At 38.6% G+C, this 17,956-nt stretch overlaps 3 protein-coding genes across 5 annotated transcripts; 1 reads left to right on the top strand and 2 right to left on the bottom strand.

The window, feature by feature from the left end:
* The first annotated feature begins 56 nt into the window (after positions 1–56).
* LOC108110763 (interferon-related developmental regulator 2) lies at positions 57–5,991 on the top strand. Its single transcript, XM_017219978.2, has 5 exons — positions 57–922; positions 2,872–3,556; positions 3,636–3,879; positions 5,064–5,291; positions 5,353–5,991. Exons 1-5 carry the CDS (start codon positions 886–888, stop codon positions 5,434–5,436), a joined length of 1,278 nt encoding a protein of 425 aa, XP_017075467.1. The 5' UTR covers positions 57–885; the 3' UTR covers positions 5,437–5,991.
* LOC108110764 lies at positions 3,942–4,976 on the bottom strand. The gene has a single exon (XM_017219979.2). It carries the CDS (start codon positions 4,845–4,847, stop codon positions 3,993–3,995), a length of 855 nt encoding a protein of 284 aa, XP_017075468.2. The 5' UTR covers positions 4,848–4,976; the 3' UTR covers positions 3,942–3,992.
* A 176-nt stretch (positions 5,992–6,167) lies between the features above and the next one.
* LOC108110762 lies at positions 6,168–17,777 on the bottom strand. Of its 3 annotated transcripts, XM_017219977.2 has the most exons (7): positions 17,386–17,777; positions 15,060–15,157; positions 9,574–10,023; positions 9,414–9,509; positions 8,034–8,443; positions 7,545–7,961; positions 6,168–7,349 (listed from the first exon to the last, which is right to left on the bottom strand). In XM_017219977.2, exons 3-7 carry the CDS (start codon positions 10,006–10,008, stop codon positions 7,019–7,021), a joined length of 1,689 nt encoding a protein of 562 aa, XP_017075466.1. In that variant the 5' UTR covers positions 10,009–10,023; positions 15,060–15,157; positions 17,386–17,777; the 3' UTR covers positions 6,168–7,018. The 3 variants fall into 3 exon arrangements, with proteins under 3 accessions (XP_017075466.1, XP_017075464.1, XP_017075463.1); XM_017219975.2 differs by lacking the exon at positions 15,060–15,157 and having other exon boundaries at positions 17,386–17,776; XM_017219974.2 differs by lacking the exons at positions 15,060–15,157; positions 17,386–17,777 and adding an exon at positions 12,136–12,445.
* Positions 17,778–17,956: the final 179 nt, after the last annotated feature.

Below are 17,956 nucleotides of genomic sequence, written 5' to 3'. Positions count from 1 at the left end.
AATCGCTAAAGTGAATGTTTTCCATCTCTATTTCATCTGTGGTATTTTGCGCTGTTCCCGCATGTGGTCACTCACTTTTTCATTTCGTAAAAATCAGCAATCGAATTAAGTGCTTAATTATTTGCATTATTTTTAAACAACGCAGAGCTTTCCGAAAGCTGTCACCGCAAAGTCCGCGAAGCGCCAGCACTGGCCATATCGAACCACCAATATTGGAGGACAGTAAACCGCTGTAGCACTAGAAATCGAATCAGAAGCAGATTATTTCACAAGAGCTGTGAACTGAGGGCGGAGTGGAGTGTCTGCCAGAGCGGAGAAAAGTGACTTCATTGCAATTAAACATGAAATTTGCTGCAACGACGACCAGAGTACGACATTTTTGTATTATCGCCAAGCAGCAAAATCAGAATCAGCAGACTATATATAAGATTCGCCCGCAACAATCGCGATCGGAGTTGAACAATTGCAAACGGCAAAGACAGTCGTGTAGAATTGCCAAAAATTGGAAACACCAAAGCTTTTGCATAGGTGCGTCCTGATCGGAAATATTTCGAATAAAAATAAAAAATAAACCCATCTCTAAAGAAACTTAAGAAGCAAATTTTCTAACCTAAAGAAATCAAAATCAATAAATCGGAGCAAACACGTGCGTTTTAGTTGCCGCCAAAGCGACGGGTGTGTAGACATTTTCGCCGTCGTGTAGACTTTACCGCCTGTTCTCCATCTTTGGAAAAAAGGACTTTCGGCTACAGAACATCTGTTCTCTTCTGTTCCGTTTTTTTTGTTTCGTTCTTTGTGTTTGAAGCAGCAGGCCACACAATAGAAACCAAAACGTCGTCGACGAGTTTAAACAAAATACGAGAACAACGCAAAAACAACAGCAACATGCCGCGACGCAACAAGAAATCAGCAGCAGGCAAAGGTGAGTCACAAAGAAAAATGTGTGTGGGTGTACACAGAAAGAAAAGCGGTGATACACTTCCAAAGTATATATTTTAAATATTATTATTAGGTGCTTTTAAATTGGGATAAACTGCTAACCCTTTTTTTTTCTACTCTAATAAGTATCAAAATAGAAAAAAAATTTAACTTTATTCCCCTAATAGATTATCATATCATAATTCGATTTTTTGTGAAGATAAGTGCAGGGGAATTTTTACAGATGCTTTCTGCTTGACCTTTGCATTAGTCATTGACAGACCAATAAATACCGTGCACTTTTTTTTGTGTATTTCGTTGGCTTCCAAACGAAGGAAGCTTTGCTGCCTACAACCTGTTTGGCAATACCCTCGAAATGAAATAATTATTTTCGTTTTGTTGCTGTGCTGGCACGAAAAAGCTTCACGCGCTCAGCTGGCTACACCAGTAATCAGAAAAACACTCACACTACAGATAAATATTTGTATATATGTATACAGCTGTTCTCAAAATAATAGAGGAATTTAAATGTTTGGCAAAATGAAACTGAAAAAACGAACCAAATTGTGTTCGCCAAATATTTAGTCCTTAATAGTTAATTACAAAGTATAGCTTTTTTAAAATATTTACAAAATAATATATATTACCTTCAACACAATTTGTCCGCTGCTACTATCTTGAACACACATGTAGATGTATATGTAAATAAATAAATACACACATACATATTCAATTCCTAAAGACATATGTGAACGTTCAATGCCAGCTTATCAGAATCACGCTAACAACAACTATTATGCGGGAATACCTTGGTGGGAGTATCAGAGGGTATGGTTTTGTAGGGCGTGGGGGTTCTTATCAAGACATTTGGATTTATATTTGAATGCTTTCTATTGAATTTTGTTTTGGGGTTTTTGCTTACCCGTACTCTACAAATTATATGAGATTTATTTATTTAAAATGTGTATATTCCATTAAAACATCTTATCCCTTGAAAAACAAATTTCATAAGTAATAGTCAAATTTTAAAGGTATTTGCAATGTGTAGGGTATTTGTTTGGACCACTATTGTATTTCAGAATATTAAATTTAAAAATAATGAGACGGAAGTAGTCTTCTCTTCTGTCTGTACCTTAATGGTGACCTAAATTATGCAACTTTGTGTTATGCATACCTTCTCTCAAATACAGATGGTTCACTCACCCGAATCTAATCCAAACAACTTTCAAACAAAGCCAGCTGTTTTCCACTATTTTTCTTGTTTCTTGCCTGCAGTTACCGCACGCTTTTGTATTTCGCTCGAGCTTTTGTGAAAGGTAAAAAACACGAGGCGGAAACTACCTTGCCCCAAATAGAAAACAGGCGCTGGGAAATCGCCATAATGAAAGTTGTGGTCGTCGACGGGTTTTCCTCGACGCAGTTAGCCAGCAAACAAAGAGAAAGAAAGAAAGAAAGAAAACTTGTTGCACAACATTGGCTCCCAAACTGTTTGTCGTGAAGGTCATTGCTGTGTAGCAAAGCATGTAATTGAATTTCTAATTCGTATGTATATATAGATGTTTGCATCGGAATGAGAACACAACCAAATGAAAATTGCTTGAAGACGGAAAAATTAAGTATACGTATTTCGTTGCCTCATTTTAAATGGTTTGACAAGCACTGATAGGAAAGGTTGGCACGTGTACGAGGTGTTTGCCCTAGAATTTTACTCCATTTAACAAAGAAAACTATGCTTCTAAAATTAGATGATGCGCGAGCCTATAAGAAAATTGTTTCTTAGGTTTCACTGTTTTCCATGTAAACGAAGCTATATAAGTCGGTAATCAATAAATGGACAGAGTTGAAATAACAATTCTTATTTACAAATGAGGAAATTGAACCAAGGAAATGTAAAAAAAAAAAAAACGTTTTTCTTCTTTTAATTCTATACTTATTATCTGTAACATTTTACAGGCCGCACCAATGACTCTAACTCAGAGGACGAGTCCTTTGACAATGTGAGTGTATACTCACATGTCTCCGAAGTTGCATCTTCGGATGCCACTGACGAGTTGGCCAATGAGCGATTCGAGGAGAAGTTTGAAAAGGCCCTGGAACAAGCCACCGAGAAGTCAGTCCAAACCCGTGTCCAGGCCCTCCAAGCGATTTGTGAGCTTCTTATGCACCGCTACATTCCTGACTATGTGGAGGACCGCAAGATGACCATGATGGACTTCGTGGAGAAAAGCATCCGGCGAGGAAAGGGTCAGGAACAGGTGTGGGGGGCTCGTCTCGCCCCCCTCCTGGTGCTCCAAATGGGCGGTGACCAGGGCATCTCCAAGGCGATGAATCAATTTCTATTGAACACCGTTCAGGACAAGTCCGTGGGCTTTGATGCTCGGGCCAAGTGCTGCACAGCTCTCGGGTTACTGAGCTTCTTGGGCTGCGAGGATGTCGGGGAATTGGTGCATCTGATGCAGTGCTTCGAGGCCATCTTTGCCGGCAGCTATTTGCGCGGCGATGACAAGACACCGGTATCGGTTACTGCCGAGGCTGGAACTCTACATGCGGAGGCTCTCAACGCTTGGGGGCTCTTACTCACCCTTATCCCCTCGGGAGACTTTGTTTCGTTGATGACCACTGGCCAGAATATGTTTCCGTAAGTGTTTAAGCAATAAACGAAAACTATATACATAGCAAATAATTATTCCTATTAATAATAAATAACAAATTTTTAGTTCTATTAAAAAATTCTTGGGCTTGTTGCAATCCACACATTTGGATGTCCGCATGGCCGCTGGCGAGACCATTGCTTTGATACTGGAATCGGGCCGTGCCCACGACGAGGATTTCCTTGAAGATGATATTGCTGAACTGTCGGAGGCCGTCAAGCAGCTGGCCACAGATTCGCACAAATATCGTGCTAAGCGCGATCGCAAAGCCCAGCGGGCAACCTTCCGTGATGTTCTGCGCTACCTAGAGGTGAGTAAGATTTATTTATCTGCGTTATATTTAGTATGACTCATTAAGAAGACAGTTTAATATTTTGTGTTACACAAATTTAATCGAAACGAGATGCACAAATATACAGGTGATCACTTCATGTCATTGCAAGTGAACTTAAGCTCGTGCTTGCAGTATTTGGCCAAGCACTTGGAGTGATCGTGCAGTTTGTTGCGCATAATAACGCAACCATTGCGGCTAATCGAGTCCATGTATTCGCTGAAGGTCGGTACCTTTCGGTACGTGGTTGGAGCGGAGCTCCAATGCGAATTGCTGCCGGATTCAATCGTCTGCGAAGAGTCTGAGAAGCTGGTCTTAAACGGCTTGTACGTCTTCTGGCACTCGTCGTTAGACACTTCGTAACCAGCAGACGCTTCCTTCTCAAGTTCGTTCATAACGTTTGAACGGAACTCATTGCAGGGTCCCCGTTCACTCATCAACTTGTTAGCATTCTTGGACTCGTCCTCCGTCTTTAGGCTTTCATAAATACCCTCCGGATACTCGTTCATGGCACAGTAATCGATCTGATAGGTGGTAAACATACGATTGGTCTCCAGCCTGCGGCTTAGCTCCTCCTTTGGCATCACTTTCAGTCTCTCATACAAATCCGGATATACGGTGCGTAGGATCTTTAAGAAGCGGTTTGGCTGCAGTTTGAAGCAATCGGTTTCCGCCGAGAAAGCCATCTTGTCCACTTGATCCTGGGTCAGCTGAGTGGGTATGAGCCGTGGGTCCACCAGCTTACCCATTGGTGCAATGCCTGTCCACTCAACACCACCACAATCCTTGGACGCGCTGGGCGGCATCTTGATTTTGGACTCGTCGACGCACTCACATTCTAGGACTTGCGGACCACTGTGGGCATCGGCGCCCTTGGGCCGTGTGAGGAACTCATATCGTTTGGCATTGGGCGGCACATAATCATGTTGATAGGTTGATAGCATCATCTTGATAGATTTAATTAAAAAATAGCGAAAAAGGAATATGCCAACTTTTTTTTTATTTTATATTTTTAAGGAAATTTTTTAGTACGTAGAATTTGGTCTGCTCTATGTGAAACTAAAACTAAAAGTGATACATTTCCAATATTTATTAAACTAATTATGAATATTTATTCAATGCCTACTTAAATTTAATTTATTTTGCGTATTTATTTCTTGCAGGAGGACATTTCCCCGGAAATCAGCATTCGCTTCGGTACCGAGTCCTTGACACTTGATTCCTGGTCCATACACCATCAGTATTCGGCCTTGTGCACTGTCATGGGTCCTGGAATGACCTTGCAATTGCAGGAGAACGAGGTTATTCGTGAGATATTCCAGCTGGGACCGCGACCCACAAATACCGGTATCAATGGCAACGCCAAGATAAAGCAATCCAAATTGGAGCGAGTAAGTTGATGGAAAAGAAATATATAGATAAAATTTTTAATATTTTACTTTTTGTTACTAGCATCTTGTGAATGCTGCTGCATTCAAGGCACGCTCCATAACCCGTGGAAAGAATCGCGACAAGCGATCGGCCGTCGTCACTTAAATCTATACTCCATCAACTGTTCCCATCCACTGACCACAAAACCATCTCAAAGCCCGTTAGCCAACTCTGGACTTACTAGTTGAATTGTTTCTAATTTTAGCTTGAACCAGGCAAAGCGTCGCCAAAGCTGAAGAACTAAGTCTAAATTTAGGATAATTCAGGATAATCTAACAAAATTCGTCTAGTTTATTACCCACGCGATGGAGCCATTGTTTAAATATTATTAAATATTTATTGCAAACACAGTTTTTGTGTTTAATTAACTGTAATGCAGGCTCCAGCTTGGAAATCATACTTGGTGAATTTTAATTTACACTGCGATTGTTACGACTAGCTTGTATGCTTTTCGATTTGGGTTAACCTCTTATGTTGTTGATCTTTTTTTACATTATTAGTATACAAAAAACACATTTCTGCTTTAATGTTGCTAAAATAGTTTAATGCAAAATAACAAGTTAGTCATAGCTTGACATGGCTTTTATTGTGCATATTGAGTAAGCTATATAATACATATATTTTGTAGTAAATACGTGTAAAATAAACTTTAGGCTTAAACAAAAACTAAATGAAATGTATTATTATTGGGCAGATAATATACACGTCTTTAATTTTCAGAAATGCCAAAGACTTCGACTCTTTGTATATATGGAAATATTTATTGGTAAATTCCATGTCACCCTCTTCAGTTTCAGAAAGCTCGCTATCAGGAGCAAGGCCATAAACTATTTTGATTTGAGTTTTATAAATTGTATTTTATTTGTTTGTTTTATCACAAAAATGTTATGGTAACTTAAGTTATATGTTGGATTTTTGTTTCTTTTGTGGTTTTTGTTTTGTTTTTCTTTGCTTTGACAAATTTTGTGTAGCAACTACAATAAAATGTATATATATATATATATTATATATATTTGTATGTATATATGGGCGTAACTTATTATATAAATAAGAATCTTAAAGAGTTAACTTAAGATTTAATACAAATACAATGTAAAAACTTATTTGCTTAATTTAATATTCGCCAAGTACTCATTTTTGCTTGTTATTGTGTATGCATCCATAGATGAAACCGAATATGAAATGGAGGAAATCAAAATGCTTTCATAAATTAGTTTTAAAAAAAGAAAACTAAAAACTATAGATCAGCCAGCACTGGCTGATTCACTGGTGCATTGAAGCTTTATGTTTTGCTTCTTCGCTCTTCAGGCTACTTGGCAACGCGTTCATAATCATAATCTCAGGATTTTCTCGTTTCTTTCTGTTTCGGTTTTGCAGTTGATACTGACCTACGCTTAAACTACATAATATTTGGCTTCTTTTAATACACTTCGCTTTTGGAAATCGGCATGATAATTTGAGAGACAAAATTGACTCGCTAATCGAAACGCTCTTCGCTACTTTTCTTGCTACTCACTAAGTGTTAAACCTATGTACACAGTTGAGGATAGGGAGGTAGGTGCTAGGACCCGCCCCACGTGTGATGTGTAAACTAATAATTGAGCATTGAGCAAAATCTGTGCAAAACGCATGCTAAACTAGGTAAGTAAGTGATGTGTGTCTCCTTGAGCGATCGTCCCTTAGCATCTTAGGAGGCCGCTCCTGTTCGACCCGCTGCTGCCGAAGTGCTGGCACTGACCTCTTCGCAAATGGTGTGCAGCTTCTCCATCTCCGAGCTGGTCACGATATTAATCGAGCTTACTTTGGCCCGCTGATAGGCCACGACGGTATTCTCGCCGAGACACTTGACGCACACATAGCCAATGAGAACGGCGATGCCGACTGTCATTACTCGTACTAGCGGATCGACGTACATCTGAATGACCACCCATGCGGTGGCTCCGGTCACGCACATCAGGGTGATTAATATAACTGTCTTGGACCAATGCTGGATGGTGAAGCCCTTGTCCCATTCGAGTCTTGAAAAGAGAAAAGAATGATTAGTTAGTTTTTGACTCAAACCTCAAGCAGCCTTATCAGTTATTGTGGTAACTTAGTTTGTCTGATAGCTGAGTCTTAAGTACCCTAATACTTTTTTATTATGAAAAATTCAAAGAAATTCTTCTAGAAGCTAACAAATTTATATCAAGGTGACCCAATTGCTTAGTACTTACTTTTTTGACTTCTCGATCTCGTACGGATGTCCGCAAACCTTGCAGGACAATTGGGCCTCCGAGTTGCTGCAGCTCTCCACCAGCCAGCGCTTGAGGCACTCGTGGTGTACCGAGCTGACATCGCCAGTGCAACGACAGGGTTGGATGAGGGGCTCTGGCTTATCGGTGTCATAGCAAATCCAACAATCCTTCTTGGTCAAAAACGACTGCCCCTCTTCGGGCGACAACTTGTTGGTGTCGGCATTTAAAGTTGGTATCGATGGATCGATTTGGCGGGAAAGAAGCTTGCGAGGATTTAAAATCCAGAGCTGTTCAGGAGCCATCGAGTTCCAAAGGCAGCAGGGAAACCACAGGGCCACTCCGATCTCGGCAATGCGGAAAATGATGTCATGCCAGTTGCGGGAGTTAACAGGAACCCTTCAGAGTAGCAAAAATGAAAAGCTTTTAGTTATACAGCAGCTGTGGATTTAATTAAACGCAATTACGTACTTTTCCTTCCAGAAGTCGCCCAAAGTTTCGGATGTAAGAAAGCCCACGATCACAATAAGCATTACGGCTTGACTAAGCAGTCCGAATCGCGACTGATGCAACTGGGAAGCATTCACAATGGCCTCGCTGGGTCCCAGGATCTTACCCGTTTGATCGTAGACGAAGCCGCCTCGCAGCTTGAAGAACACCTCGACGCCGTAGATGAGGAAGAAGACTACCACGATCAGGAGTAATACTGCATAACATCCGTTGAAGATGTGGGCGTAGTCACGACGCTCCGAGTTAATCAGGGAGTTGAAAACCTCGATGCCAAAGAGGCTGTACAGGAAGAAGTTAAAGGCTACGAAGCCAAGGAAGCTTTTCGACAAGAACTGCGACTTCTCCCAACGGATGTCGCGCAGGTGAAAGATCTGCAACGGCGAACAGAACAAGTGCGAATAAATAATACCGCCGATTAGGTTTCCCCAGAGTCACCCACAGTTTCTATTTCAGATCAAGTGCTGGGGTACGTACACTTGCCTCGAAACCTAATTAATTGTGCTAGCCTATCGGGAGGCCCCAAGAGTCGTTCTGCGAAAACAATGAAATTTTCCCGAGTTGCGGGTACAATTGTACCCGACGACTCGTTATCGCGCATTTGTTAGATATGAAAATTGGCAAGTACAAGTGGACGCACTCCAGCACACTACTGTGCTCGATAATAGAAGAGCACAAAATTCAGCTGGTCATAGCTTCATACGTTAACCTCCCCGTTCTCAGGGTTCCGGTGCGATCAAATACAGCTACGTCAGGCTGTTCGATCGCCATTTTGATGGTGATTACTTTTTAACTTAGTGGTGGACTCGTGACCAGAAATATTACCTAGCTCTAACTTATCATAGAAATTTATTAAATCTGCTTGCAACGAAGATAGGTTATCTATTATAATGCGTTCCCTACAGTAGTATGAGCGAGTTTAAAGATGAGGAAACTCTATATCCTACCCTACTCCAATTTACTTTAATTTACTGTAGAGAGTATCTCTAAATACGATGTTGGTTTACATAAGACTTAACTAATAAAATGCATACCTTTAAATTTACAATCTAATCATTTCTGATTGTCATATCTTTAGGCTGCCGTAGTAGAAATCTATTTCATTGAGTAGCATTAGACAATTAAGAACGCCAACTGGTAAAACGATTTTGAACTTTTGTTTGTTAGAAATCCAGATGGTATCAACTAGACGAATTTTAAACAAAGAATTTGGTTGAGACCTTCCCATTTATCACCACGTAACTTAGTAAATATTTTTTAAAAATTTAACCAGTTTAACAATTTTGGAGACTTATGCTATTCCTATAAATCTTTTCTTAAATAATACTTTAATCCTTTTCTTACCTCGGCCCACATGCAGACAATCAGGGAGGCGCAGGTCATGAGCAATGGGTAGTAGGCGGACATCAGTGTTACGGCCCATTGTGGCTGCAGATCCAACTGAAAATTATGGAAAGTCATACGGTTAAATATGAAAATCGGGAGAACTAAGGAGACTACTTACGGGAGTGGTGAAGTAGGCACCTCGCAAAGAGGCTGCCACAAAGACCATGAAGTAGAGCAATTTCTGGGTGGTGATGCGACAGGCGCGGAGAATGGAGGGTTGCTTGAGCCGCTGGTACTCGGCCACAATGCAGATGAGCAGCTGGATGACAGAGACGAGGGCCACCACATAGAAGACGGTGGAGATTCCAATGTAGTAGGGCAGATTGAAGATGTCGCACTCATTACCCGCGTACCGAATGTCGCAGACGCAGGTGTTATTCACACAATCGCCACGACCGGAGCAGCTGAGATCGTTGTCCGGCGTAAAGGGGCCGTAGATGCCCCCGGCAGCCGACTTGCTGTGGCCATTCCGCATCTGACTGGCGGCCGCCTCCAGCGGCGATTGCAGAACTCTCTTCGAGCAACGCATTAAGGTATCCAGGCTGGGCAGCATCCTATATTAAATCAACTGCAAAAAGAATGAACATCAGGAGTTAGTCGGCTGACAACTTAATTAATACATCGAGGCTGTGCAAATCGATGGGTTGGTTGTTGTATAAACCAACAAATAACAAACAAGCAACCCGCGGCGTGGAGCCAAAGGGTGTCATTTAAATAAACATTGAATTTGGTGTCTGGGCTGCTCGCTCTAAAAGCAAATGCAAATGTTTGCACAGCCGACCCAGGCCAACGGTTAGATTAGGGGTACTCTATACGTCAAGTGGGACACCAACGCTATAACACTTTCTTTGTGGCTAAAATCATGCTCAAATAAATGAATAATATAAAATATCAACAAATTGATTGTCAACTATATTGTTAGTGCTATAAAAACAATTCAAAATTAAACGTATGCATACTATATTACATTAATAAGATATTAATTTATTGGCAAGAACATCTAAAAAGTCAAGGTAGACGCTTTCCTTAACTTAGGATAAATATTAAAACATTCTCAAATGGTATTGTTTAACCCTACTGAGTAAAAACAAACAACTGACAGCTACCAAGGGTGGTGATGGAATACAGAGAAATATTTCAGGAGGGCAAATGGCAAAACAGGGCCCATGGGCATTTGGCATTATTATGCCAGCAACGATTCTAAGCCAGCGCAACCGTCAATCAATCAAGAGGAACACATGGGCATCAGAAATGGCGAGAGACTGGGGCATCGATAATAACGCCTGCCAGCAACTTGACACCCACAATATCAAAAATACAAAAAAAATGAACCAATTCAACATTGGGACAGTCTACAAGTTGCAATTCCATTGAGCTGTCGTTCAATATTAACCAATTGAAATGTTCTTGTGGATGTGGTGAAACTCACTGATGTATGGCTTACAGAGCGGGAAAGGGGCGTCAAAACTAAACCGAGTAATCTTACCCATTAAATGGGATATTCATTTCAGTGAAATGCTTAAAAACCTTTTTTTCGCTAATTGCTACATTTTTTTTAATGGTTATGGGGTCGTTGTTTCCGTCACAGCTATTAAATTTGCTCGCTTGAACAGAGTTCAACCATTTTTATCATTGATAAGAAGGTTTTCTTAGAAAAAGCTTCTTTCTTTTAATTGCTCTACTTTTACTGGAAAAACTTTTATAGCGATTTAAAAAATTAATCAATAAACAATGAGTTATTTACTAAGGCTATAAATTGGATTTATTTTTAGGTCTACACGTCTCAGAATCTTAGTATTTGATGATAAATGTTTTTTATTCTATACACAAAGTGTAGGCTCATTTTATTATTCCTGGAAAAAGCGGAAGCCCCACCGTTGTAGACAAATATGTCTTCATAAATCATGTTTTGCCATATTTGAAAGTTCGTTTTAGGCCAAACACAAATAAAAAATAAGCCGGCTCACAACCCATAAATAAGGTGTTAAGGTTATGCATTTGCACACCCATTTGGATGTTTTCCATTTTAGGCGACTGTATTAGTTTAGCTTTTTTCTAACAACTTTGACGGCGACAAACTGGCGATAAGATAAAGCCAGTCAAAAGTCAAAGACAAAGCTAACTGAGACAGAAAATTTCAAGTTGAGAGTAAAGCTTTTGAACAAAAAATTCTATTTATCTAAAAACTTCATACAAAATCTAATAGAATGGGTAATATTCAAGCAATAAGAGGAATTAAATTACTTTTTTGTTATTGTCTTTAGTTGATAAGTAAACAGAATTGATTATGTAACTTTATTGAATTGATTGAATTTCTTGTTATGATAGCTCCATAGTTGAAGAAGAAGATGTGATAAATGATTTATAGGGATTCCCCGATAACGATCTTTATCTATATCAAGTCAAGTACTATTGTTTCTTTCCAGAACACGTTTTTCATTACTGAGTCATAGAAATAACTGCGTTGCTAAATGCTAAATTTTGTCTTGAATATAATGATAAGAAAATGTCAAGCCTGCATAGCCTGAATTCGAATTTGCCTATTTTCTATTGCTTCGGCCAAAGGGCATTGGATGGGACCCAAGGGAAGTTTATTAGAGCGGAAATATTGAAATCCACGTAATTCACAAAATGCGGGGAAACGGTGAGTTGCCCAGATGGTCTGATAATAGGCACCCACCATTGTAATAAATCTAATTTTCTGCGTTTCGCTTTCGGTTTCATTTGTTGCACAGATGATCATGGGAAACCAGAAACTGCAAGTTCGTGGCGGACATATCCATTAGTTTTTGTTGTTTTTGGGGGCAGCAGTATCTTTCTTTCCTCTCTGGCTTGGTTTTGTAACAAAAATAGCACGAAAAAATACACAAAACGCGGTATGTGGCGATATATTTATGAATTTGTTTGACTGCCAGACAGTGCACATATGTGATTAGTTAGTGAAACGCTCCGAACGATCAGCGCCCGAGTCGCAAAGTTTTCAGACTGAAGTGAGTATATTTACAGCCGATCTTCCCTGACTATGAGTCCACATATAAATATATATATATACGTATATATGTTACTCAAAGAGTGTATCTCTGGCTCTCTTCCACTCATACCGTTGAGTAGGTATCGCCAAGCAGTGGAGGCAGTTCTTCGAGTGCTGCGTACTCGTACTCGTATTTTTTATTAACCCAACAGCAACTTGGCAATTAATTTTCCATCACGAGTCGGCAGCCGTCCGCTTTGGCTTAATAAATGTATCCATAAACAAACAGGCAAATTTTCGCCATTTTTTATCCCAAAAAGTTTCTAGAAATTGAAATAAATTTAATTCGCCTCATGGACTAACGGCCTATCGCGGACTCTCTTTTGAGTAATTAAGAATATATTAATTGCATAATAGCTTATCAGTAAATGTATATGGATGCAGGAAACCATTTATTATTATTTTTAAACAGCCGGGAGTTATGATTGCAGCAAGAACGGAAATATAATTTTGTAAACAAGCTGCAAGAATCTTTCAACTCCAAGAAAACACTATAAGCTTAGTTTATGTCAAACAATCTACATTTCTATTTAATTTGGTAATATTTTATATATCTAAAGAACTTATCAACCTCCCCTTGCTGTCTAATCAAAAGTGTGACTCCCCTGCCCACCTAACAGGTTTGGTTTTCATACAAAAACAAAAAAAAACTCAACTTTGAAACTAGTTTTTTGACGCCCGCAGCTGAGTTATATTCAACTGGTTTTATAGATCTCTTTTAAGAGAGCGCCAAAGATAGATATAGAGCCCAAGCTCATGGCCCTTGGTTGAACGAACGCTTAACTGAGTTGTGGGTTTGCCTCTGTTTTATTTACACGTACTGACAGTGCAAACATATAATGTTGATCACGTCACGACACCACATATAAGTAAGAACTCCCCCCTGCCTATCGTTGTCTAGCCTACTTTAGAGTTGGTTCCTTGGACTGCACGCTATTTTACTTTCCTTCTCCATAATTATGTCTCAAATTATGCATGGTAATTTTAATTTGATTACGCGCTTAAGTTGCCCCTCGATATAAGTGATTCTCTCAACACAGAATATTAAATAAACAACTAATTGCTTCGACTTCTACTAGCTATGAGTATAAAGTACGAAAAGTATATGGATGTGGCGTGCCTGTTCCGCCCATAAACGAAATTGTAGTAAATGCCTGAAAACGTTGAAAGAAAAATTATACCCATTTGGCTATAAGGGCAAGTTGACAAAAGGAAAGTTTTCGGGGTGTAATTTGGCAAGTATGAAGGAGCGGTTTATTTTTAAAGATAGCACTAACTTTTTCAAAGGGTAGGTGTACCGAAAGCTGGCAAATAAATCAAGATTGCACAACTGCGACACAACCAGTAGAATACTAGAATTTTAAATGTCGTTTTCGGCCCACGTGAGGTGAGGCCTCCTAGGTGAGTAAATTGATTGATAATAAATTGATCAAATAACTGAAGAATTCCCCACTAAGTTCACCTAAATGGGGAACTCACGACCTTCAAATTAAAATTAAATTAACTGATATGTGACGCGGCCCTCTCTTTGTCCGAAAAGTTTACTAGTTTGGCGTACATAAGTCAATTAATTTCTATTTAGCTGTCATTAGACTTCATTAGAAAGGAAAACCGAAATAATCCAACAGAAATTTGTGGTCCCAAAGGCATTATCCCATGAACTGTGAAACTCTCTCGATCTGCTAATTGAATGAATATTTTACGAAATTCCACCTTTGTCATTTTCTTTACGATGGCACGATTAAGTTGTCAGAATAATTACTTTTAATTAAATCTATTTTGAAACTTTCAATAACCTATGATAATTGACTTTTAACTGATATATACGTTAATAACATTTCTTTTTAGTTTTCTCTCTTCTAGTGGAATTAAATATAGAAATAGCCGGTAAACAACCGGTTTAAAGCCAGTTAAATGTTGACCTAACCAAATCTATGAGCTTTGAAGCAGTTAAGATGTTGTCTGGGTTGCAAAAATTATACACTATGGGAACCATTTACTAAATTATTTTCATTGTCTTAATGTCTTAATATGTGTTATGACTTTAACACTCAAATATTGTGACTAAGAACCCTTTCTAGGGCAATGAGAGGTATGACTCAGTTGTAATTCTCAATTAGTTTTATCTAATAGTAAGGTGATTCATATGCATGGACACTAGCCAATTGCAATCAAAGGTAAACAAACAATTGAGCCGTAATCTTATCCAAAATTTCCCAATAAATAAGGACTAAGTACCCTTTCAAGGTATAAACTTGTATTGATTTTTAACAGTGGGGTCTCATCAATTCAGTTGCTTTTTTAAATATTATTTTGCCACATTCTCTGGAATTGTATTATTACTTCTGACATTACGCAAGTCCGAGTCATAACAATCCAATATATAGATAAATAATTGTGTTCAATCGATTTCGCATTTAGATAATTGTTTATTCACAACCCTAATGAACCAGCAAGCAGGATTATAGAGGAAACTACTATAAAACAACATTTCCATGCAGATTACGTATTAAATAAACAGGTCATGCGTTTAAAACGATTCTAGGGGAAGAAACACCGTTTGCTAAACTCACAAAGTATCCATTTGAGGGCTACGATTATTGGAAGTATATTTAGGGGCTGGCTGACTATGAGTGCAAACTTTGACCCACTAAGTTTTGCTAAGCGTAAGCTGAAAGAGAAGCGCTGATGTTAGCCATATACTCGATTGCCGAATGTGTGTCACAAATGAATATTTAAACCATTGGACCAGAAGCTGAGCCATCGGAAAATAAGACAAGAGTAAGTCACCTACAAGGTGACTTAAAAGCAAAGCAAAGAAAAACAGGGCGAGCAAGAGGGCGATTTAAATATATATGCACTTTGTTGGGTTGGTGCCAAAAGATATTAAGTATAATAAATATTATTTATTGCTTAAAAGTCGTTAAGTTTAATTGTCGAAGTACGTAAGTACGTAGAAACCCATAAATAAAATGAAATATATAATTTGGAAACAATATTTTAGAGCCCGATAATGTAGTTTCTGTGTTCAGATTAAAGTCCTTGAGGAAGGGTAATGACTAACTCCAAAGTTTATTCTCCATATCGGAATTCCGATAGTGTCTTTTAGACAATTCCCATCAAAAAAGCAGAGCCTGATTTTATACGGAATACAAAATAAACTGACTAAATTTGCATTTGATATTCTCCTTGGGTCTCGTCTACATTATATTTTTTTCTCCCTGAGTTTGCTTTTAGCGCGTGCCATCGGAACTTGGAAAGACAAACCGTGAATGTAATCAATGTAAACGAGTTAAGTGGATGTGGCGAAGAAGTGTGCAGAAATTGACCTTTTGCTTCGACCTGCCTCCAGAAGTCGTAAGCGGGGAAATTGCGAGCGTTGCAGACAAATCATAAGTGTAAACAAAAAAATTGATATTTATATATGTAGGTACTTCCAATATGGACACATGAGTGCTGCTGAACAGGGGCGATCAATTAAACTGATTGAATCACTTTTAAATGAAATGCTTCAGCGTTGCGTGTGTCGATTGGGAAAGTGAAAAGGCACTGCCATCCCAAAGGGGATCACAGTGGAATCAATCTAGTTTCATCATATTTGTTATACATATTTCATAATATTCAGGAGTTAAATAATATAGTTTTTTAGTGCATCAACATTTAAGAATTAGTTGAGTAATATTGCTTTTAATAGTATCAAGATAATGTCATGAGTAAATTAATGAAATCTTAAACACATGAATAACATCTTTGAGAAGGAAACATTTTTATCGTAATTTTGGTTGTTAATACAACAATATGGGTTTAAAAATTCCAAAGCTTATCATATTTTCATATCGAAAAAGTAGTGTCATAATAATAAAAAAAACCCGACATTTAATGACCGTTTGTCATTGAAAGCAAGGGTTCCCTGTACTCGCCAATCAACCTTTGAGTGCAAGCAAATAGACAGAAGATATTTATTTGCGGACACCCAGATAATTTCAGTTTTTGTGGCTAAAAATGATAAAAAATTATATGTGAGAACAACAACAAAATCGAAATCGCAAAAGCAAAAGCAAATTGAAGTGAATGGACGTGGGCCTCTGTTTGTTTGTGTGTGTTTGTATCTTTGAATGTTCGTTGGAAGCCGTTACTAATGGCGAATGACGCGGCAAAGAAGAGAGAGGAAGGAGAGGCGCTCAGTGCAAATTGAGTGCAAGTTGGGTGCAAGTGCACTGGGCAGAAAGTGGGCGGCGCACAGTGGAACGAACCAGCGACTGGGGGAGAGTGTCAAAAACGAAAGCACACCTCAAATGTCAAGGTTTTATGTAAGCAATTGCCTGCCCATTTTATTTATATATATGTAGGTGCGGCTGTAAAGCTTGATTTTGGCAAAGAGTCTATTCAATTATATTATTTATTTTAATAGGGAAATATAACGATCTTTTCAACTAAACTATTATATGCACGAAATCTTTTTAAGTTCTCCAATAGATACTTTAAGCTTTGTATTAGATCTCATCTCTTAAACCAATATACAATTTTTGCCATTAGTCCCTAAAAATACATTTTCTATTTCTACATTTTTACTCAATAAATAATTAGCGATAATCTAAAACCGTTTATATGAACTTGGTTTTGAACACGGAAGATTGCAAAAAGTTTTTCAAGTGAAGGTATTAGTTCTGCATAATAAACAAAGCATTAATGCTTTCCCATTTGCTCGTTTGATTGTATGTATCAGTGAGTCAGTTTGAGGACTGTGCACCTGGAATCGCTCGTTAATGAGTCAGAAATTTAGCACGCGACAATGCAAGAATTGAAAACTCAACAACATAAGGGGATTATTATGCTTTTGTTTGGGTGTACATATGTGTGTATATGTAACACTTGATAAGAAAAGAAGATACCACTTACCGTATACTGTTTACGGATATATAAAATATATAAAGTCGTCTGAATACTGTCCAAGTTGCTTGCTTCAATGTGGCTCTCGTTATTCTATTGCATCACATCAATATTTTTTGTAATTCAGGAAGTAACTTCACAATTTGTTTTCGCTTTGCTATTCTGTTGTCACATAGTTATTAAGGAACGCACAGTTCCACGTCCCAATTGGATTTTTTTTTTTTTTGTGGTACCACCCAAATGCTTGTGCCCTAAACTACTACACCTACAACAGCACTGTCACTTTTGTCCCCAAGGATGGGATAATTATTATTATGCTTCCCGTGATTTAATATCTTTCTTTCGCGACGAAAATCACTTGAGTTCTGACTTGCAGTGTGACCGCGCTTTTCAAGCTAGGGGTGTGTACAAATTGATTAAACTATCGATCGAATTTGCTCTATCGAAATTTTTGCCCAGTACTGAATTATTTAACTTTTGATTTACGGTCATACTAAGTGCGAATATTTGAATTTGTTTTGTTGTTATTCTAGCACAACATATATCTGCAAAAACCATTTATTTAGGAATTTGACAGATA

This window comes from Drosophila eugracilis, unplaced genomic scaffold (assembly GCF_018153835.1).
Source record: "Drosophila eugracilis isolate 14026-0451.02 unplaced genomic scaffold, ASM1815383v1 contig_2152, whole genome shotgun sequence".
NCBI lineage: Eukaryota > Metazoa > Arthropoda > Insecta > Diptera > Drosophilidae > Drosophila > Drosophila eugracilis.
This window is presented reverse-complemented; position numbering and strand designations above follow the sequence as displayed.

What these genes read in the sequence shown, in the direction of transcription:
- LOC108110763 (XM_017219978.2), top strand. Translation starts at nt 886, where the DNA reads ATGCCGCGACGCAACAAGAAATCAGCAGCAGGCAAAG. An exon ending in ACTGGCCAGAATATGTTTCC is followed by an intron (nt 3,557 to 3,635) that starts GTAAGTGTTTAA and finishes ACAAATTTTTAG; the next exon opens with TTCTATTAAAAAATTCTTGG. An exon ending in ATGTTCTGCGCTACCTAGAG is followed by an intron (nt 3,880 to 5,063) that starts GTGAGTAAGATT and finishes TATTTCTTGCAG; the next exon opens with GAGGACATTTCCCCGGAAAT.
- LOC108110764 (XM_017219979.2), bottom strand. Translation starts at nt 4,847, where the DNA reads ATGATGCTATCAACCTATCAACATGATTATGTGCCGCCCAATGCCAAA.
- LOC108110762 (XM_017219977.2), bottom strand. Translation starts at nt 10,008, where the DNA reads ATGCTGCCCAGCCTGGATACCTTAATGCGTTGCTCGAAGAGAGTTCTG. An exon ending in TTGTCTGCATGTGGGCCGAG is followed by an intron (nt 8,444 to 9,413) that starts GTAAGAAAAGGA and finishes TCGCCGTTGCAG; the next exon opens with ATCTTTCACCTGCGCGACAT. An exon ending in GGCGACTTCTGGAAGGAAAA is followed by an intron (nt 7,962 to 8,033) that starts GTACGTAATTGC and finishes GCTACTCTGAAG; the next exon opens with GGTTCCTGTTAACTCCCGCA.